Source organism: Xenopus laevis, chromosome 1S (assembly GCF_017654675.1).
Source record: "Xenopus laevis strain J_2021 chromosome 1S, Xenopus_laevis_v10.1, whole genome shotgun sequence".
Classification (NCBI taxonomy): Eukaryota; Metazoa; Chordata; class Amphibia; order Anura; family Pipidae; genus Xenopus; species Xenopus laevis.
Genome location: NC_054372.1, coordinates 184,553,552 through 184,576,175, shown reverse-complemented (window position 1 = coordinate 184,576,175; position 22,624 = coordinate 184,553,552). Strand labels below are relative to the sequence as shown.

Below are 22,624 nucleotides of genomic sequence, written 5' to 3'. Positions count from 1 at the left end.
ATATCCTCCTATATTTTTCAACAAAAGGGGTACTTTATTTATTGTAATACACAAGTTTCAGTGAGTCATGTGACAAAAATGACATCACTACTCGTCATTTATAACTGATGACATCACTACTCACCGTTTATAAGGATATAATTAACAAGATATTAATGGCTTTTGTGTATTATAATGTGAATATAAAGCAAAAAGAAGAAAACTGAATAACAGGATTTGTCTCATTATACCTGGGGAGGTAGAGCATCTGCTTTCTTGTGCTGCAAGCTTAAATTTAGGAGACAGCAGATGCTCACCAGTCTGCTCCACCAACATGGAATTAACAGGATTAGAAGCAACAAAAACCGTATCTTCCTACTATTTGCATGTATCTCTTAGAATGTTTTCAGGGATGCATCTAGTGTCAGTTTAAAGTGAGACGAACACATTGCTGTTTTTACAAGGTGTCGATAACACAGCAGTTTGTTTATATAAACTATATTAGTACTTATCAGTTCGGTTTGGGATTCGGCCAGGATTATGCCGAATCCTTCTGACCGACCTAACCGAGTCCTAATTTGCATGTGCAAATTAGGGACAGGGAGGGAAATTTAGTGACTTTTTGTCACAAAACAAGGAAGTAAAAGATGCTTTCCCCTTAGCACCCCTAATTTGCATATGCAAATTAGGATTTGGTTCGGTATTTGGCTGAATCTTTAACGAAGGATTCGGGGGTTTGGCCGAATCCAAAATAGTGGATTTGGTGAATCCCTAGTTATCTACTGTGTATTCTGTGCTTGAATGGCTGTTCCCATGGCTACACAGCAGATTGTTTATATAAACTATAGTAGTACTTATCTGTTATCTACTGTGTATTCCGTGCTTGAATGGCTGCCCATATGGGTACACAGCAGCTGGTTTATACAAACTATATTAGTCTCTCTGATGCCAGTTTTACCAGTGCAGCTCAGGCTCGGGAGGTTAAGGAGAACAGCAGATTCCAAAAATCCCTGTGACAGCAGTCATGGCTGAATAGGTCTCAGAGGCTGACAGAAGCAAGTAATGGGGAGGGAAGCGGGTAGAACTTATTCGATTAGAGCCAGGAAGCTTTTTATATATTCTGGTCAAAACCTGTAAGTGTAAACATCACTTTAAATAATGGAGTTATTGGAAGATTATCTGCCCCCCTACTGCAAATTAAAGGGAAATGACAACATAAAAACACAAGAAGAGGGTCATGGGTAGAGCAGAACGGAGAGGGTTACATCTGTCTGAGGCAGGCGACAGACATATCTCCTGAAACATCTTTTTTTCATCCCTTTCTGCTCTCCAGTTCTGACTCTTAAGGCAGCCATACACGTAGAGATCCGCTCGTTTGTCGATTTCGCAAAACGAACAGATCTCTTCCCAATATGTCCTCATTGAGGTGGTCGATATCGGGCTGATCCGATCGTGGGATCAATATGCAGCCAATATGGGCGGCTGGATCGCGGGACCACATCAACGAACAGACGCGGCAGCGATTGGACTGGATTTTTAACAAATTTCGCCCAGATATTGATCAGGGAACCCCGTCGGAGGGACACTCACGGGCCAATGAGCCGACTCGGTCTGGCGGCAGTTTTTATCGGCCCGTGTATGGCCAGCTTTAAAACTATGTAGCAAGTCAGTACAAAGCCAGATAGAAAGAACTTTAAAACCCCTGAGAATGTTTCATCACTGTAAGTTATAAAAGTTGCTACATTTTCCTACATGAAGCAAAGAAGCTGTTTGTGGGCGGAGTTACCCTTAAAAGAAGGGAAGGGTTTCATGGGGAATAGGAAACAACTGCAAAACTATATGAAATTAGATTCATGGATTCCCAGCCTTATATACCTCTCGAGAACCCCCGCCCTTTTTTTAATATCTGGGCAATTCTGTTGCACGTTTACCACCCTTTGAAATAGAGGGGTATTGGCACAGCCCGGAAACCTACAGATGAGGCAACTAAGATAACAGGAAAGTACCACCATGCCGTAGGGGGAGGCAGTCCCGCCCAGTAACAGGTATTTACCCTAAGTGCTGCCCTCACCTATCCCCTTCCCTCCCCAGTCATTTCCACACACACTCAAGATCCTCTTTCCAGCAGGCCAATTCCACACACCCACGCATTTCCATACCTTTCACTTTGCCAAACGTGCCCACCCCAAGCGTGTCGCCCAGAATATAGTGACCGATCTTCACCCTCCCGTCATGATGCTTCTGTTTATCCGCCGCCATCTTCATGAGTGAACTGAGCCTGCGCATCGCCGCGCGTTCCCGACAGACCAGTCTGCGCGAGCACAGAATTCGTCTCCAAGCGGGAACGAAAAAAGGTGGACGTATCCTAGCAACAGGGGACAGCGACGCGCGTGCACGCTCCCGTCATTTATCTAAGGCGGAAGCGTAATGCGCAGGGGTTATTGGTGATAGTGAGCTGATTGGCTAAACCAGGACCGGTTGTTGTTATTGGTTGATAGTGGAGGGCAGGGTTTGCCAGGTTGGCTACTAATTTAAAACTCAGGCGGGTTTTGAAACTACAAATTAGCCAAGGTACGGATTTGGGCTACTTTTATGGCTGTTTTTTACTTTGGAAACCAGCCAAAGTTTTCTTTCGCCCTAATGTGCCAAAAGCCTGCGTCTCCCAGACCCGGTGCATGTTGGGTAATGTAGTTTTTGTTTAACAATTTGCCGACTGCCAAGTTTAATATAAGACTACAATAACCAGCATGCAATGGGACTGACTTGTGTAGAAGCCAGGAGTTGATAGATTTTGGGCTCTGCACCCAAGTCTCCCGTCCCATTCTCCCATTTTCCCGTGACTTTCCTCGATTTCAGACAAAAAATCTGCTGGCCACCAAAATGTCTAGACATTGAGATGTTTTACCAATATTTATTGAAACTGTATGATTATTAGGGCCTCATGGGGCCCCTATACCTCCTGAGCCTCCTTCTGTAGCTATGCCCCTGGTGAAGGGGTGAATCTTTCCAATTTTGCTTCATGGAAAAATGTGCAAATCAGTGAAAATGGAAAAGAGCATATTTTCACATCTAGTCATTTATTTTTAAGACTTTTTTCCACTGCACATATTGTGCTACTTTTGGACTACTTTTGAAGTGTCTCTTTGGTAGTTTTGGCCTGGTTTTGTAGCCGACTTTGGCTGGTTTTGAAAATTAACCTGACAACCCTGGTGGAGGAAGTCATGGCCGGGTTATTTGGATAGGTGTTAATGAGAAAGAAAAGATATAGGCGTATACACAGGGTTGCCAGGTTGGCGATTTTCCAGCCAAATTGGGCTACTAATTTAAAGTCCAGGTGGGTTTTGAAAGTACAAACTAGCCAAGGTACGGATTTGGGCTACTTTTGGAGCCTTTGGCTGGTTTGTACTTTGGAGACCAGCCAACTGCCAAGTTTAATGTAAGACTACAATACCCAGCATGCAACAGGACTGACTTAGAAGTCATGAGTTACCAGATTTTGGGCTCTGTAACTCAGTCTCCTATTCTTCTTTTGCATTCTCGCATTTTCTGGTGACTTCCCTCAATTTTGTGGCAAAAATCTGCTGGCCACCAAAATATACAGAGGTTTGACCTGTTTTAACAGAAATTGTATAACTATTAGGGCCTTATGGGGCCCCTATACCCCCTGCCGACGAGCGAATCTGTCCCATTTTGCTTCATGGAAAAATTTTAAAAATACGTATTTTCATTTAAAGTGGACCTGTCACCCAGACACAAAAATCTGTATAATAAAAGTCCTTTTCAAATTAAACATGAAATCCAATTTCTATTTTTTATTTAAGCATTCATAGCTGTTGTAAGCTCATTTAAAAATCTCAGCTGTCAATCAAATATTGTCTGCCACTCCTCTATGCCATGGGCATTACTTTCACTTTCTATTCAGCACTTCCTAGATGTCACTTCTCTCCCCACATTCCCCCGTTCTCTTTACCGTTTAATTGTGTAGCCAGGGCATGGGGGATGGACATCGGGTCCCCCATTCTGGTGCACAAACAAGATTCTGAGATGATGCAAGGCTTGTCTTAATAACAGTGACCACAAAATGGCTCCTGCCTGCATGTTGTAATTATGAATTCCCAGACTGATGGAAACAAGATTCAAATAATTTATATTGTGTAATTAAAGTTCATTTTGCTTGACTAATGTGATAAAATAGGATTCTGAATAGTTTTTTTGGGTGACAGGTCGCCTTTAAATTCATTTTTTAGACTTTTTTTTTTCCACTGCACATGTGCTATTTTTGGGCTACTTTTGAAGTGCCTCTTGGTTAGTGTTGGGCTGGTTTTGTAGCTGACTTTGGCTGGTTTTGAATATTAGACCCTACAACCCTGCGTATACATGCGCACGCAAAACTATTAGGCATAAGTGTGTGAAATATCCTATGTGTAGCACATGCAGAACAGCCATGAGAAATCCTTGGGTCCTATATCATAATAGCCCAATACCCCCTCCAGGCAGCTATCAGGGTCCAGAATTCCAAGCACAGAGAGACACTCATGTATGGCCCTACTAGTTAGAGACATCAACTAACTCCATGTCATGAGGGAGATAAATAATGATCCAGTCCTGGTGTTTTTACTTCTGAATTTTTCTTCACACATTCTACTCAGCAAAAAAAATTGTGACCACGCCCATTTGTGGCCACATCCCCTAATTACCGTGTTCATTTTACAAAATCTGGCAGGTTATGAAAGTTCAAACAGTTTTTATGTGTTATTACTGTTTTGCTAATGAAGCTAAATTACCCTTTAAGCTGCAAGTCACAGTTTCCCCAAGAGACCTGCTTATCTTAAGTTTTTACAATTGTTTCCTTGCTTATCTTAAATTGTTACAAAAGTATGTAAGTGTACCTGCCACATATTCTGGGCTGCCAAAAGCCAATTGAGTTTTAGAAACTTTGTATTTTTTTCTGGCTGTTCAGTGCAGGAGATCAAAGAGAAAATCGGGACATTTCAGTAACAATTAGGGACTGTGGGTTGAGCTGTCAAAATCGGGACTGTCCCGCAAAAAACAGGACAGCTGGGAGGCATGGCACATTTATCAAGAATCTAATTTGTGAGTTGCGTGAGGGTTTTTCTATCTCGGATAGACTCAAATTTCGAATGTTTGGTTCTTTATGCAAAAATCCAAATGTTAAAAAGTTTAATGAAAAACGCAGGGGAAAAAACTCAAGTTCATGTCGAGTTCAACTTAAATCGATCAAATTTATGTATCGAATTTTCCTATAAAACCCCCCAAATCAACCACAAAACTCGATCTTTGCCCAGGACAACTCCCATTGACTTCTATGTGACCTCACCAGCTTTTAGATGGCGAATATTTACATTCGAATTTTCAAGTTTTCTTTTGCTTAATAAATACTGTACATACGAGTTTTTGAAAATATAACTCAAATATGTGTGTTTAGTTGCAAAAAATATTTGAATTGATAAATAAAATCTGCCCCTTTCGTAAGGTCCTAAAAAAGTCCAGGAGTGGATCATTATCTCCCTGATGACATGGCCCTGGCTGGCATCTCTGCTCATGCCTGGCAGTTGGGAATCCTGTCCGGCTACTCGACCAGGACCTCAACCAGAACTCATGGGACCCCATACTTAAGAGTTGCCACTCTAGAGGGTCCAGTTTCTTAGTCCTCTGCCTTGATGGTATATTTGGGTTGTGGGAACCTGATCTGTCCAAGCTCGGGACTGCCTATGCCCTCAACAACAACTTTTTTTTTTGCCACCAACAAGTTGTATATTTCTGGGCCCCCCATTACGTGTGGCATTAGGTTTCCTGGACAGATGCTTTGGTTTGATCAGTTTGCTCCTTGTAGAAATGGATTTCAGTACAGAAGTCTGCTTGAGCAGCACTATTAACTGATGCATTTTGTAAAAACATGTTTTCCCATGACAGTATCCCTTTAAATTGTATTTAGGTGTGGCCTGGGCAGATCAGGGGCTTGGTTAAGTCGCTGATGTAGGTGAGGATAATTTTTTTCATCAGGGGCCCCAATGTACTTCTTGGCAAAGCCTAAATATGGATCTGGCCAAATCCTCCCCAATGGATTTGGGTGAATGGCAAAGTAAATCCGAACCCTTGGCGTGCTCATGGCAGGTATATATATATATATATATATATCTGAGATGCATGTGCCAATTTTACGTTTTGTAGGGTTTGGATTGGATTTGCCAGGATCTTGGATTTGACTGAAACCTGCTGAAAAAAAGGCTTGGGTGTGGCTAAATCACTAACCCAATCCTGGATTTGGTCAGTAATAGAACTCAGTGCGGAGCCTGGATGTAGGCGAATTCGCAAGCGTGCAAACTAGTGGCGGCCACGAGGGGGTGCGGACCCCCAGTAGTTTGCCACTGGATTTGGTACATCCTTACTAATTATAGGGTCCATAATTTGTGATGTTGGCCCTGTACAGAGTGATTCCCGCTATCATTTATTGGGCCCTTAGCCAGAGCATCACCAGTGTCTAGAGGTCACTGCTGTGGATAGGAATTGTCTGACGGTCCCTAACTGCTGAGCAGGGAAACAATCATACTTATGAACAGCAGGGGGAGCCCCCACCTTACTTCCCAGCCATGCAGAACTCAAGCATCTTTGTTTATGACGATCCCTAAGCAGCCCAGACCACACTGAGCATCTTGCAAAGATGTATAACAAAGTTACAAGATGGTGACCCCCTGTGGCCAACTTTGAAAGCATAAATTATTTGTTTGATTAGGCTTGTGGTGCAGTAAGTTCATGTTTATATTTAGTATACAAAATACAGCATTTCTAGCCTTATTCTATTTTAGACTTTACATGCCCTTTAAGGTAACATTTATTATGTTATAGAATGGCCAATTCTAAGCAACTTTTAAATTTTTTACAGTTTTATAGTTATTTGCCTTTTTCTTCTGACTCTTTGCAGCTTTCAAATGGGCGTCACTGACTCCCTTCCAAAAAACAAATGCTCTATAAGTCTACAAATGTATTGTTATTGTTACTTTTTATTCCTTATCCTTCTATTCAGATCCTCTCCTATTCATATTCCAGTCTCTTATTCAAATACCAGTGCATGGTTGCTAGGGGAATTTGAACCCTAGTTATCAGATTGCTTACGATGCAAATTGAAGAGCTGCTGAATAAAAAGCTAAATAACGCAAAAAAACACAAGTAATAAAAAATGAAAACCAATTGCAAATTGTCTCAGAATATCCCTCTCTACATCATACTAAAAGTTATCTCAAAGGCGAACAACCCCTTTAAGTAAAAACAAGTGAGTTTCTGTAGTATCTGTACAATATATTAGTAATTTATCACAGCATTTTGCACATAAATCAGTGTCCTTATTATTAAAACACAACAGACACACATCAGTACCCTGTTCCGAGCTGAACATCATCATGCAAGCCTTCTGTGCTGGTCTGTACCAAGTATAATTCTCAGTGGCCAACTGATGAATGCTGGGAAATGTAATAGTGTTGCCTGTAGAGTGCTGATCACCAGCTTCCCCTGCTAAACATGAAAAGAAAAGGGGCTGTGTCATAGGGGCACATTTACCTAGGGTCGAAGTAAAATCCTTCGAATATCGAAGTCAAAGGATTTTGCGCTATTCCTATGAACGAACGATCGAAGGAATAATCGTTCGATCGAACGATTAAATCCTTTGAATCGAACGATTCAAAGGATTTTAATCCATCGATCTAAGGATATTCCTTCGATCAGGAAATTGTTAGGAAGCCTATGGGGACCTTCCCCATAGGCTAACATTGGCCTCGGTAGGTTTTAGATGGCGAACTAGGGGGTCGAAGAAATTTTAAAAGAGACAGTACTTCGACTATCTAATGGTCGAATAGTCAAACGATTTTTAGTTCGAATCGTTCGATTCGAAGTTGAAGGTCGAAGTAGCTCATTCGATGGTCGAAGTAGCCATATTTGACCATTCGAAATTCGAACTTTTTTCCTCTATTCCTTCACTCGAACTAAGTAAATGGGCCCCATAGTGTGCTATAATATGACATGTACGGCAGCCCCACACTGACTGCTATAATGCTCTGTAGTCCATAACTGCCTTTTGTGTGTGTTTTTCAATTCCCGTTATAGCTCTAAAATATATGTCAAGATTGATGTTCCTTATGGGACCCTGAAAAAAATGCTTCGAATGGATGTCCCCCCAATTGATTATTGATTTCATAAAATTGAATTTTCTCGTGCTTTGTTTGGGTAACTCTTTTAAATATCAGTCTTGGTTTTCCCTAAAACTGCCATAGTCACTGACGCTGGGTCAGGGTGAACAGTAGGAAAACCAAAAAAAGAAGGGGATCATTTGGTCACAATGCACGCCATCTATATTGTTTAGAGCCAAAACCATTATATCTGTAAATTAGAACAGGAACAACCTGGGAGAAATAAAATACAATTACATTGCAGAGTGCAAAAAACATACCGGCTGCCACTTTCCCTCACCATCAGTAAATTGGCTGCTACACACAAAAATTGCACAAAAGTCCCTAACAATCTAACAATAAGTTATCCCCATAAAAACGAATCGCTCTGAGTGCCATCCCGTCGGCGATTTACATTTAAGCTGGCGGGAAGGCAGTTCGGGGGGAGATAAGTCGCCCCGAAGAAAAGGATATTTGTCACCTAAACTAATCTCCCTGAATCTGCCTGTGTGCCCTGACTCTAGGGGGCCGATTCACTATGGGTCGAATATCGAGGGTTAATTAACCCTCGATATTCGACTAGGAACTAAAATCCTTCGACTTCGAATATCGAAGTCGAAGGATTTAGCGCAGATAGTACGATCGAAGGATTATTCCTTCGATCGAACGATTAAATCCTTCGAATCGAACGATTCGAAGATTTAAATCCAACGATCGAAGGATTATCCTTCGATCAAAAAAAGTTAGCCAAGCCTATGGGGACCTTCCCTAAGCTGATGTACCAATAATCTGAATTAATTACTAATCTCCCCTATATTGTGACATTTATTTTATATTTATATTCAGTATCTTGTACATCAGTCCCTAAGCTCTGAGCACAGAGCATGTGCAGTGAATCAACAAAAAATCATTCCATCTACCAATAATCTGAATTATTTACTATTATAGGGTGACATTTCTATTCTATGTGTACAGTATATTGTGAGTGGGTCCCTAAGCTCAGTAAGTGACAGCAGCACAGAGCATGTGCAGTGAATCAGCAGAAAAGAAGATGGGGAGCTACTGGGGCATCTTTGGAGACACAGATCTTTACTGCTAAAGGGCAGGTCTCCAGTTTGCAATTTCAGCAATCTGGTTGCTAGGGTTCAAATTCCCCAAGCAACTATGCATTGTTTTGAATAAGAGACTGGAATATGAATAGTAGTGATGGGCGAATAATTTCTTGGTGAATTTCCACGTTTCGCCGCTAGCGAATAAATTCACGAAACTGCGCCGCAACTAAAAAAAATGTCATGCTTCAGAATAGTCGCACATATAAAATTGTCGCGTGTCAAAATTATTCAGACGCCCATTGACTTTAATGCATTTGGACAAAATAGCCGCGTATAAAAATTGTCACTCGCGTCAAAATTATTTTGATGTCCATTGACTTCAATGCATTTCGCAAAATTTTCGCCACTTCGCTAATTTTGAGGTAAATTGGCATCACTAATGAATAGGAAAGCCTGAATAATAAGATGAGTAGTAATACACTTGTAGCCTTACAGAGCATTTGTTTTTTAGATGGGGACAGTAACCCCCAGAAGAAGGCAAATAAGTAAAAAAAATATAAAAAATTAATCAACACCAATTGACAAGTTGCTTAGAATAGAGCATTTTTTAACATACTAAATGTCATCCATTTTAAGCCAGTGTCAGTTCTTGAGAGTTTATGTTGTGTTCAGTTAGAGCACACTGGGCACCACCATTACCCACTAAATTTCTGGTTGATTTTGCAGGCTGGCGCTAGGACCACGCAGCCTTGGAGCATTTGAGGAAATCCGGCCCAGGTAGTTGGCCACTGGCATGGCGCAAAATGCTCTTATTTGTGTATTAAAGAAAACCCATAGAAATGTGGAACCCTTGCAGTCAGCTCTGCAACCTTCTTGGAAAGTTGGGCAAAAAATGAGGCAAAATATCCCTTGGATCCAATGCCAGCATTAGGAATGAGAGATGGTAGTTCAATCAGGGGCCCTATTTCACTGGGCAATCATAAGATGTGACTGTCCAAAATCGTGGACCACAAAGAGGTAGGGCTTAATTAACAACAGGCGAGATATGGGCTGAATGGACTATGAGTGGGGCAAATTAGGGACATGTCTTACCATACTAATTGGCAGGGCCCACTATCCATGGAGCTCTGAGGGCCCCTTCATTTCTGATGAATATCTGCTTGGACTGGATCTAAATAACTGAATAATATATCCAATCGAATTCATGGGGCAGGCTTCCATCCAAGTATTACGGATAGGTACAGAACCCATTAGACATGAAATTCTTAACGTTTGGGTCCCAATAATACAGTATTTTAACTACACTAGTAATTTAACGGAGCTGCATACTTAATGCTAAATCTTTTCTTGAGTTACAAAGCAGACAACCAGATTTTATCCAGGATAAAGAAAAACTTTATCAGGAAACTATTTCTATTAATAATATGTATTTTTAGAGCACCGACCTATTGTGCAGCGCTGTAAGATAAATGTGTTTATACAAAGAAATCACATACATAGAACATAGTTACATACATCACGACCAATACCGGTACTAAAGACGAGGAAAGCTCTGTGCAAAAGAGCTTGCAATCTAAAGGGGAAGGGAATGAGAAAAAAGGGGTGGGAGTGGGCAAGATCTGAAATAAACAGGTGAGATGTAGCATATGGTATCACGTGGTAGCTAAACAGAGTGAGGGTAGGCTTCTCTAAAGAAGTGTGTTTTAAGAGATCTTTGCAAGCAGAAAGGTTGGGAGAAAGTCGGACAGACCGTGGGAGAGAATTCAAGAGAAGGGGTGCAGCCCTTGCAAAGTCTTGAATCTGAGCATGTGAGGAAGTAATGAGAGAAGAGCTGGAGCATAGTAAGTGGTTGGGTGAGCATCTAGAGATTTCAGAGATGTAGGGTGGACCGGAGTAAAGAAGTGCTTTGAATATCGGGGTCATGAGTTTGAATATTATTCTGTAAGTTAGTGGAGCCAGTGTAGGGATTGGCAAAGTGGCATGGCAGAGGAGGAGCAGTTGCAGAGGTGTATAAGCCTGGAGGCAGTGTTTAGTATGGACTGGAGAGTTGTCTCTGTCGGGGAAGGCAAATTAATAGAGTTACAGTAGTCTAGACATGATATGATGAAAGAGTGATTAAGAATTTTGGCAGCACCTTAGGTGATAAATGATCTTATTTTGGACATGTTCCTTACGTTTATGTGATTTAATAAGTGACTGAATATGAGGAGTGAAAGACAAGGCAGATCCTAGGATAACTCCAAGGCCTAGGAAGACGGGGCTTCATGTGTTGTGCTACATTTATAGGGCTTTTCCAGTTGCCATTTTAGGGTCAGTCCACATGAGCAGATTCGGGGAGATTGCCTCACGAGGAAACTTAGGGCGACTTCGGAAAACGAAGTGCCGTTTGTGCTTTAACGCAGGCGACTTTTCATTTTAGCGGACGGGAAGACACGCAAAGGCAGTTCTGGGAGATTGTCGCCCAGAAAAAGGCTACTAAATCTCCCTGAATCTGCTTGTGTGGACTGACCCTTAAGTGTAAAATTGGAGGCTTCAGGCTTAACCAATTTGCTGTCCTTTTGTAACACGTGTATCTGGAGGTGCAAAGCTTCTATAACCAATACAGTGGGGAGAGTGATAGTCCATCTGATAAATGCAGCCTGGTGAGATTCTGCTCAAGGAGTAACAGTTAAGACCCTCCAAAACATGCAGGCTGGAGGACCTCTTTCCATATCTCCTTTAGTGCAATCCTGGGAGTTGCAATTCATCATCATTCTGCAACACAGACAGCCCACTGCTGACACCAAGCATTTTTAGTTATACACTTAAACGTGAAACGTATTGTTTCAGTATAGGGCTGGAGGAAAATGAATGGCACCATCACACCAACAATGTGTCTTTTTGTTTGTATTAGAGAAAAAGAAGGTCTGCAACATACCACCGCATGTGGGAAACCCCGGCATACAGCAATAGAGCAATAAACGATTGTGATCAATTTCATTTTAAAACCAGGGTATAGGACTGTTGTACTGTTTCTTGTGTCCGGCAGCCCAAAGTTAGATATTCATGAAGCAGAGCACAACCGTTACCTGCAATGATGCCCTGTAACACCAAAAATAAAGCCGTTTGCCCGATGCTTTTACACTGCTTACCCAATTCCCCAAGTTCCTCCACAGGGGGGGCTGCCATATTTGTGCTTCAGTCTGTTAGTAGTAAAATTTCAAATGGAACAGCTTAGAAGTGACAGTGAGGTTGGCAAAACTTTTGTTTAGGAACTTCACTTTTATGTCCCCATATTTATGTTTTCCTGCAATTGACATATTTTTGTTGCGGTCCCATTCAGCCAATCTGTGTGTCTTCAGTAGCAGATGGTCATATTAGGTGATATTAGTGAAAACAAACAAATCTAATTTTTTTAACCAAATTTATTTTAGCAATTTGATTTAGGAGGAACTGGAAGCTGCAACTGCGGCTCTCTTGGGTTTGGGTGTTGTGCCTTCACGGAATCCATTCCTGCAGAAAACAGACAAGGCAGAGTGTCAAATAAGGCCATCAATCAAGTACATTTTTTTGTGATATTGATGCTCATCTCAGTTAGAAATTGGAATCACAAATTGACTCATAAGTTCAGACATTTTTTTAAAACATCACAGATAAGCTTAATTACACACACACCTCTTGAATGACTACAGTCCTATGGTGTGTACTTCTGCAACAGTTTGGCAGATACATGCAAATACGCAGCTTTAGTGCCCTTACACAGCGTTTTTACCAGCGCTCCATTATTGTAAAGGGGGCTGTGCTCACACAGGCGCATGTAAGCGCCAAACGCAGGTTTACTCCAGTGCGTTTACTCCTGCGCTCCCCTGCAGCTGAACGGAGGCGCAGTTAAAAACGTCTGTGTGAAAGAGCCCTTACACAGCTTTAAGTTGCGCCACCATATTGTACTATAAAATCCCATCTAAAGTCAAATTCTACCCAGATAATGAAAATAAATTTGCAAAATGAAAATAATTCTAAGCAACTTGCTAATAATCCCCTTTAGCCGAAATTCCATTTGCCATAATGCATTGCATGCTTGCTGGAACTGGAGTTTTAGCTGGAGAGGTGACTAGAACTTGTTTGTGGTTTGATTCTTATATTCGGGTACAACTGCCCAATGATTTGCAGGCGTTTTAGGCGGATCCAACGCGATGCACCAAAACGCAGGCATCAAGTCGGATGCGACGGAAAAACAAGGTAAGCAACAGGAACGTCAGATGGTGTCGCAGAGTTCATCTGAAACGACTGTCGGATGCAGACGCAGCATCAGCCGTGTCGGACGAGAGCTGCAACAACATCCCACGTTCCTGTTGCTTACCTTGTTTTCCGTGGCATCCGACTTGATGCCTGCGTTTAAGCGCATCGCGTCGGATCCGCCGAAAATGCCTGCAAATCGTTTGCATAGTTGTAACCTTAGAGCACAGATTAACAACAACACAAGATTCTGTGCATAAGATTTCCTGCAGCTGGAAAGGCAAGTCTAATGTGAAACAGAACCACTGTGCATGCAGCCCTAGTGAAAACTAAACTCCCCTCTTATCCCAACAACTAATGGGTGAAATAATCCTCTTTTTGTTTGGATCACATTTCATTCCCATTTAATATAGACATTTTTAAATTATTAGAATGCAAAAGTCATGCAAGTATCTCGACTTACTTGAATCTGCGGTAGACAACCTTAAGATGCCTCATACGGCCTGTTCCGGTGGTGTTGCGCCTCTTGGCCTTGGCACTCCAGTTATCTAAGAATCAAAAGTCCTGGGTAAATCCTTTGCAACACAGACAAACATCATGAAAAGATTACGGCCAAGTTCACATATAAGTGAACCATTATGTCATAGAATATCCTATTTTTTTAGTTTTTTATTCAGCATCAAAAATAATGAAGACCAATTGAAAAGTTGCTTAGAATTGGCCATTCTAGAACATACTAAAAGTTAACTTGAAGGTGAACCACCCCTTTAAGGGTCACTGACCCTTGCAGACTAAAACCTACAATTTTACCGAAATTCCTTTTACTATATGTCTATTCATCCTCCCATCTCACATTCAAACCAATAGCCTGGTTGCTACACTTAGGGGCCAATTTATGAAGCCTCCAATTTTTCTAGTTTTAGGGTAATGTTACACTGAGATTTGGGGAGATTTTGTCGCCCCGCAAGTACCATGCATCAGGCGTTTTTCATTCTAGCAGGCGGAAGACAGGGGGAAGCAATTTGGGGAGGCTAGTCGCCCCAAAGACCTTAAAGGGCAAAAATTATAAATTTTTAGAGGAGAAAAAAAGTTGAGATTATAGTGTTAATCTGAATCCAAAAATATCCAGCTAAAACCTATCGAACTCATGTAGAAGTTAATGGCAGATGGTCCCTTTAACAACTGGAAGAAAGTCGGCACTCAAACCCCCTAAGTAAAATAAAGTCAGATACCTGGTGCGCTGAGGTAGAGGTTCGGCCACCTCACATATGATGCTCGTAAAAGGAAAATCGAAAGGCACACAGGACTAACTGATTGCTTTGTGTGTTTAATGCAGAGTGCATTGCCTCTGGATTTTCCTTTTATGAGCACCCTTTAACAACTGGAACATGTTCAATTCTAATGGACAACTTTTTTGCTGCACTGATTTTGTCAAGAATAATTAATGACAAATTAAGGTAATTCTGGGTTGGGAATTACCCCCTAAAAATTAAACCCTTACAACCAGATAGCTGCTAAAATTCCAAATGGAGAGCTGCTGCACAAAATTCAAAGCGACAAAAAAATAAAGACCAACTGTAAATTGTCTCCGAATCACGATCATAATAAGAGTTCATGTAAAGGTGACTGCCAGATTAAAAGATAAATAGCTGTATGTGTCCAATATTGTGTATTTTCTACATGGAAAGTGCATAAATTGTGTAAAAACCACAAAAGCAAAAATATTTACGTACTTTCAATGTAGGATATGACTGCCGACAGCTGCTTTTCCAAAGATATATACATTAAAGGAACAAACACGACAAAATAAAAGTGTTTTAAAGTAATAAAAATATAATGCACTGTTGCCCTGCACTGGTAAAACTGATGTGTTTGCTTCAGAAACAATACTGTAGTTTATATAAACAAGCCGTTGTGTAGTAATGGCTGAAATTGAAGAAAGTCTATATGGCACAGCTTAAATAGTTCATAACAGAAAACACCATTATGTTCTACAGAGCTTATCTGCTGTGTAACCTGAGCCTTTTCTCCTTTGAATGGCTGCCCCCATGGTTACACAACAGCTTGTTTATATAAACTATAGTAGTACTAATCTGTTATCTACTGTGTATCCTGTGCTTGAATGGCTGCCCCCATGGCTACACAGCAGCTTGTTTATATAAACTATAGTAGTACTTATCTGTTATCTACTGTGTATCCTGTGCTTGAATGGCTGCCCCCATGGCTACACAGCAGCTTGTTTATATAAACTATAGTAGTACTTATCTGTTATCTACTGTGTATCCTGTGCTTGAATGGCTGCCCCATGGCTACACAGCAGCTTGTTTATATAAACTATAGTAGGGTTTCTGAAGCAAACACACCAGTTTTACTAGTGCAGGGCAACACTGTATAATAATGTTTACTTTAAAACACTTTCATTTTTTGATGTTACTGTACCTTTAAGTGTTATCGAGGACTACTCGCTCCATACTCACACTTTCTCTTGCGCTTAGCTGGGTAGGCACACTTGCCACAGGTGGACTTTTGCAGATGGTAGGCCTTTGACCCGCAGCGACGGCACAGCGTGTGCGTCTTATTGCGGCGCTTTCCGAATGACGAGGTTCCCTTCGTCTATTTAGAAAATAAAGGAACAATCTTAGAATAGAGATAAATATCACATGCTCCATTTCTCACGTTCATTTGCATTTATCTCAGTTGCAAAACTGAAATCACTAAGTGTCATATGTTCAGACATTTATATCAAACATCATTGATAAATGCAAAAGCAGTTTTACTCTCTGAATGTTACAGCTGAACAGCACAAGACTTTGCTCAAATAATTCTTGGTCTCGCAAAATCTAATCAGACATTTGCACGAGATCGGTTGGGATGCTACAAAATCTGATCCTCTGTTCTGTAATGTAAACCCGAAACAGCCAATCAGGGGGTTTCTGGAATTCATGCATCTCCAGCTAGTAATACACATCAATGGGAAGAGCCTTTCTGACTTGAGAACCAAACACAAACCTGTGAGTGACTCTTAGCCGGTACCAAGCCCTAACCACATCCCATGCTCAGCAGTCAGACCAGCAAGTCATATTTAACCACCTTGTTCCTTTATGGCAGTGACCCCCTAACCAGTAGCCAACCAGTGGCCTGAAAGCAGCTGCTTATTTTTCCATTCCTAGTTTGAAGGAAAGTTTTAGTTGCACAAAAAACAGCTGGACTGCCAAACTGACTTTCTTGTAGGCTGATAGGCTACCAAAGGACCAATAACAGCCCTTATTTTGCACCACCCAGGAATATTTTTTCCTGCTTGTGTTGTTCCCCCAACTCTTCACATCTGAATGTTGCTCACAGATAAATAAGTTTGGGGACCCCTGCCTTATGGTAAAACCCTCATCCTGCTTAAAGGGGTAGTTCACCATCCAAACACTTTTTCAATTAAGTTATTTTCAGATTCCCCAGAAAAAAAGCCTTTTTTTCCAATTACTTTCCATTATTTTTTACTGGTTTTACCAAAATCTAAATTTCCCCATCTCTGGTGTTTACAGGGGTTGTTCACCTTTGTATTAACTTTTAGTTTAATGTAAAGAGTGATATTCTGAGACAATTTGCAATTGGTTTTCATTTTTTTTTTATCATTTGCTGTTTGAGTTATTTCGCTTTTTATTCAGCAGCTCTCCAGTTTTTAATGTCAGCAATCTGGTTGCCAGGGTCCAAATTCCCCTAGTAACCATGCATTGATTGGAATATGAATAGGAGCGGGGCAGAATAAAAAGATGTGTAATAGAAAGTAGGAACAATAAATATGTAGCCTTGCCTTACAGAGCCTTTATTTTTAGATGGGGTCAGTGACCCCCATTTGAAAGTCAGAAGGCGGCAAATATAAAAAAAACTAAATAGTGAAGACCAATTGAAAAGCTGCTTAGAATTGACCATTTTATAACATACTAAACTTAAAGAGGAACAACCCCTTTAAGTCTGGCAGCTCAGTAATTCAGGTGCAGACTCTAAACTTACAATTTTGCAATATTTAGTTGATACATTTAGTTGATACATTTCTCAGCAGTATCTCTGGAGTATTAGCAACTATTGTATCAATTCTAACAGTTGCCTCTAATAAAATCTAGGGTTTCTGCTCAGCAGGGACAAAGATAAGAAATATATCAACTAAATGTATCAATTTAGAACAGTTTACAGTGTGACACTTTAAACTTTATTAGAAAAACAAGGACATATAAAATAGAAAGTAATTGGAAAAAGCCATTTCTGGTGATCAATCTGAAAACTATTTGTTTGAAGGCAAACCACCCCTTTAAAGTTCACCTTTGAACGAAACATTAGTATGATGTAAAGAGAGATATTCTGAGACAATTGGCAATTGGTTTTCATTTTTTATTTGTGGTTTTTGGAGTTTAGCTTTTTATTCAGCAGCTCTCCTGTTTGCAGATTCAGCTGGTTGCTAGGATCCAAACCCTAGCAACCATGCATTGATTTGAATAACAGACTGGAATATGAATAGGAGAGGACTGAATAGAAAGAGGAGTAATAATTAGTAATAACTATCAATATTTAGCCTTGCAGAGCATTTGCTTTTCAATGGGGTCAGTGACCCCCATTTGAAAGCTGGAGAGAATCAAAAGAAAGCAAATAAGAAAAATTATAGAAATAAATGAAGACCAATTGAAAATTTGGTTAGGATTGGCCATTTTATAACATACTAAAAGTTAAGTTAAAGGTGAACCACCCCTTTAAGGTACATCTATTCAAAGTCAGAACCAGCAGTGCAGAAAGCAGCCAGACACTGTTTTCCATGGCAATTACATTTACAAATAACAGAATAATTTACTGGGGGTAGAAGAAAGACCTACGCAGAGCTAGAGTACAAGCAAATCGCTTCTCAACATCTTTACTCGGCATCCACAGAAGAGCAGGATAAATCCCGCAGCCATTCTCCATTTCCCTCAGTCCCGAGTCATCCAGTCCCTCACTCTCCGTATTTACACTTAGAAATCGCTCAATAGCCGCCGCATCCGAAACATACTGGGCTGGATAAACCCGCCAACCGTCCTGGTACCAATAACCAACAACGCTAAGCACAAGGCCGACGGATTTCGATAGATGCCAACGGATTCATCAAGACGAAAAATCCACACACTCACCATCTTTCCCGGCGGCCCAGAGGCTAGAGACCGGAACTAGGTAAGAACTTCCGCTATATCAGCATGCCTCGCTTCCGGGAATGCACAGGACCTGCGAGAAGTCCTCCGCGCCATGTTTAGTGAAGGCATTTGCCATTTTGCTTGAAAGAAAACTGCATTGTTATTACAATGGACGGACAATGTTTTGTACTTATTAACATATAAAGTATAAATGTGTACAATGCTGGAAGTTATACTTTTCACAAATAAATAGAACGTGAAGATGCGAATAGAAATTAACAACCAGGAAAATGTTGATGTTTCTAGAGATGGTTGAATGGCAAAAGACTTTTCCTAGAGAAGTGTAGTAATATAACTTCAGTATTGTATAAGTTATACAGTGGGAAAAACACACAAGTCAGAACATGATCTAGGGCAGTCTTCCACATTTCTTTTATAATCTTATGACGTTTGCTCTGGGCTGTGTTTTATATAGTGAATAAAATACCCCCTCTTGTAAAATATAAGGATATTATTATATAAAAACAGGTAATGGAACTCCGAGGTAACTTATAATATCCTCATATTTTGCGACTGGGGGTACTTTATTTATTATAATACACAAGTTTCAGTGAGTCATGTGACAGAAATGACATCAGAACTCACCGTTTATAACTGATGACATCAGAACTCACTGTTTATAAGGATATAATTTACAGGATATTCACGGCTTTTTTGTATTATATAGTGAATAAAGTACCCCTTCTTGTAAAATATAAGGATATTATAAGTTACTGAGGAGTTTCATGACCATATAAAAACACGAGGCCGGAACTCCGAGGTAACTTCTAATATCCTCATATTTTGCAACTAGGGGTACTTTATTTATTAATTACACAAGTTTCAGTGAGTCATGTGACAGAAATGACATCACAGAATTCACTGTTTATAACTGATGACATCAGAACTCACCGTTTATAAGGATATCATTTACATGAAATTCATGGCTTTTGCCTATTATATATATATATATATATATATATATATATATATATATATATATATATATATATATATATATATATATAAAATGACTTTTTGATGATGGCCAAAAATGCTGGATGGCTGGACACCAATACCTTTAATTTTTTTTTACACAATACCCTAGGACGCCCATCATATATACTTTGCCTAAAGTCCATAAGTCTCTGTCGGCTCCTCCCGGAAGACCAATCATATCAGCGGTAGGTTCCTTATATCAGTCCATTTCCACCTATGTAGACAAGTATCTGCAGCCCCTTGTACATGCCATGACTTCATATACACAAGATTCCGGGCCATGTGATCAGGAGACTGAAAGAACTGCCACCCATTCCTCCAAACAATATTTTGGGCACGATGGATGTCAAAAGCCTGTATACTGTGATCCAGCATGACCAGGGGATCCCAAGCCTGTCGCAAAGCTCTTCAGACCATACCTCCCAGCGATGTACCCACTGAGTTCCTGCTTCACCTGCTTGAACTTACATTATCCAGGAATTTCTTTAGGTTTGAACATTCATTTTATCTCCAAACGTCGGGCACGACAATGGGAAGTGCTCTGGCACCTTCGTATGCCAACATCTATGTGCTGGAATTTGAGACTATCAACATACTTCCACGTCTGGGGCATTCGATACTTACCTACATTCGCTACATTGACGATCTCTTCCTGATATGGACAGACACGGAGGAAGCTCTTCTGTCATTCCATCAGGAATTTAATTCAATAGGCAGTCCAATCAAACTCACCCTGAATCACAGCCAAATGGATATTGACTTCCTTGACCTTAACATTTTTTTTGGAAGGATCGGGGGTGGGTACTAGACTTTTCAGAAAACCTGCACGCAGCAAGCCATCATCCCCCGACCACTATTCGTTGAATTCCATACTCACAATGAGAGTAATATGTAACAACAGTAATAGGATGACGGCTGAAATACAACTTCGTGAGATGTTTGACAGATTTTTAAACAGAGGATACTCCCATGAATCTTTGTGTGAACAATTGGCCAGGGCATTACAGCATACTCAAAGTAATTTCCTCTGCATGACACCAAAGGACATAGAGAAGTCCAGTAACCCCCTGATTTTTACCACCACTTTTTCATCTGTATCTCGTCACTTATCAGCAAGCATTAACAAATACTGGCCTATGCTGAGCATGGATGACTCTTTGAGCTTACATGCTGCCAAGAAACCAGTGTTGGGCTTTAGAAGGGGCAATAACTTGAGAGACCTTCTGGTTAGGACTGATTTCAAGGGGGTCTCCAACACAGAGACTGACTGGCTAACATCACAGAGGAAGAAGGGATGTTATAAATGCCCTGATTGTGTTACATGCCGGTGTTTATTAACTGGGCCAGATTTTCCCCACCCACACACTGGCAAAAGATTCAACATTTTGCATATATTGGGCTGCTGTTCCACCTACATTGTCTATATCATCACTTGCCCATGTGGCATGTACTATGTTGGAAAAACGTGCACAACATTGAAGGAGAGGATTGGTAACCATCGTTCGGTCATAAGTAAAGCATTAAAAGAAGGTAAAGCTTTACAACCTGTAGCCAAACACTTTTTATTAAAAGGACATTCACTTCCAACTTTCAGGTGCATGGCGATTGACCACCAACCCCCCCCCTGGCCAGGGGAGGCAACAGAGACCAAGCACTACTCTGGAGGGAGTCCAGGTGGATCCATAAACTGGATACCGTGGCCCCCCGTGGACTCAATGAACTATTACCATTGGGGTGTTTTATTTAAATATTGTCATATATTGTCTTCTCTGTTTTGTGATTTCGCCTTGGCTACTTTGTTATTATTATAACTATGTCTTTTCTGTATTGACATTTGTCACAGTACCATCTGCAACATTGTTGCTTTTAACCCACTTTCAAGACCAATGACTCACGATTTTATGATTGGGCATAGCTTTTACCTATGCCCTATAGGATAACAGTTGGCTATGGAACCTAGCGAAAGGGCTGCCCCCTTACAATGGAGCTGTTCGCTGGTCCTGGTATGTGGGTAAGTGGGCGAGGTGGTGCGGCAAGTGGGGACATGTAAACGCTTATATGTGGCACAAACTACCCCTGGCTCAACAGTCGGACTAAATGTAGCAATGCGCGAGCTTCCGCAGTATATGCGACTCTGCCGCTGCGCTACGGTGTCCCAAACTTTAAGGCCGCAAGATGCTGCTGTGCATTGCTATGGGCAATGGACCAGGTTACTGAGGGATGTGCCTTATTGGAGCGTCATTCCGCTCCGCCCCGCGGAAGCCTTAGTCGCACTGCACAACACCCACCTCTACAGGACCATGGACGGAGCGGTAGACACTCCCCCTTGCTCCATGTTTTTTGATATTATGCTTCTACATTTCCTAAGCACTGTTAGTTAATAATTGGTGAGGAGGCCTTGGTTACAAGACTGCTTATTCCCCACGATACACTCTTATCCTACACTCCCTGGGGCTGGGGGTTGTCAATGTTGTGCACTGGTTGCCTAGTAACGTTGATTGGCGCCATTTTGCAGATTTAAACACCTCACTGTGCACTGTGTTCTGTTTTTGCCTGAAGAAAGTTCCTGTACGGAACTGAAGTGTCAGATTTAATAAACCTGCTTTATTTGACACCTTATCTTGTTGCAAAATCCTTGGAGTGCTGCCACCCTGCATTTGTATCCATTTTTATTGGCACCCAGGTTGAGCCTTTGTTTTTCGGAGTGCGGAACATGTGCATTATTATATATATATATATATATATATAATACACAAAAGCCATGAATATCGTGTAAATTATATTCTTATAAACGGTGAGTAGTGATGTCATCAGTTATAAACGGTGAGTAGTGATGTCATTTCTGTCACATGACTCACTAAAATTTGTGTATTATAATAAATAAAGTACCCCCAGTTGTAAAATATGAGGATATTAGAAGTTACCTCGGAGTTCCATGACCTGTATAAAAACACTCGGCCTTCGGCCTCGTGTTTTTATATGGTCATGAAACTCCTCGGTAACTTATAATATC

At 40.9% G+C, this 22,624-nt stretch overlaps 2 protein-coding genes and 2 non-coding genes across 4 annotated transcripts in view; all 4 read right to left on the bottom strand.

The window, feature by feature from the left end:
* prkaa2.S (protein kinase, AMP-activated, alpha 2 catalytic subunit S homeolog) overlaps positions 1–2,359 on the bottom strand; it is a 32,379-nt gene extending 30,020 nt beyond the window's left edge. The window contains 1 exon segment of the mRNA NM_001090413.1: positions 2,139–2,359. Coding sequence (NP_001083882.1) covers positions 2,139–2,265 — 127 coding nt within the window. The 5' untranslated portion in view covers positions 2,266–2,359.
* A 10,241-nt stretch (positions 2,360–12,600) lies between these two features.
* Positions 12,601–18,591, bottom strand: rpl37.S (ribosomal protein L37 S homeolog). Its single transcript, NM_001092508.1, is given in 4 exon segments — positions 12,601–12,703; positions 13,890–13,974; positions 15,904–16,039; positions 18,574–18,591. Coding segments are annotated over 4 exon segments (294 nt in total). The 5' UTR covers positions 18,577–18,591; the 3' UTR covers positions 12,601–12,633.
* Positions 12,773–12,850, bottom strand: LOC121399590. Its single transcript, XR_005965163.1, has one exon. It is a non-coding gene; the product is annotated as a small nucleolar RNA SNORD72 (small nucleolar RNA).
* LOC121399591 lies at positions 16,112–16,188 on the bottom strand. Its single transcript, XR_005965164.1, has one exon. It is a non-coding gene; the product is annotated as a small nucleolar RNA SNORD72 (small nucleolar RNA).
* Positions 18,592–22,624: the final 4,033 nt, after the last annotated feature.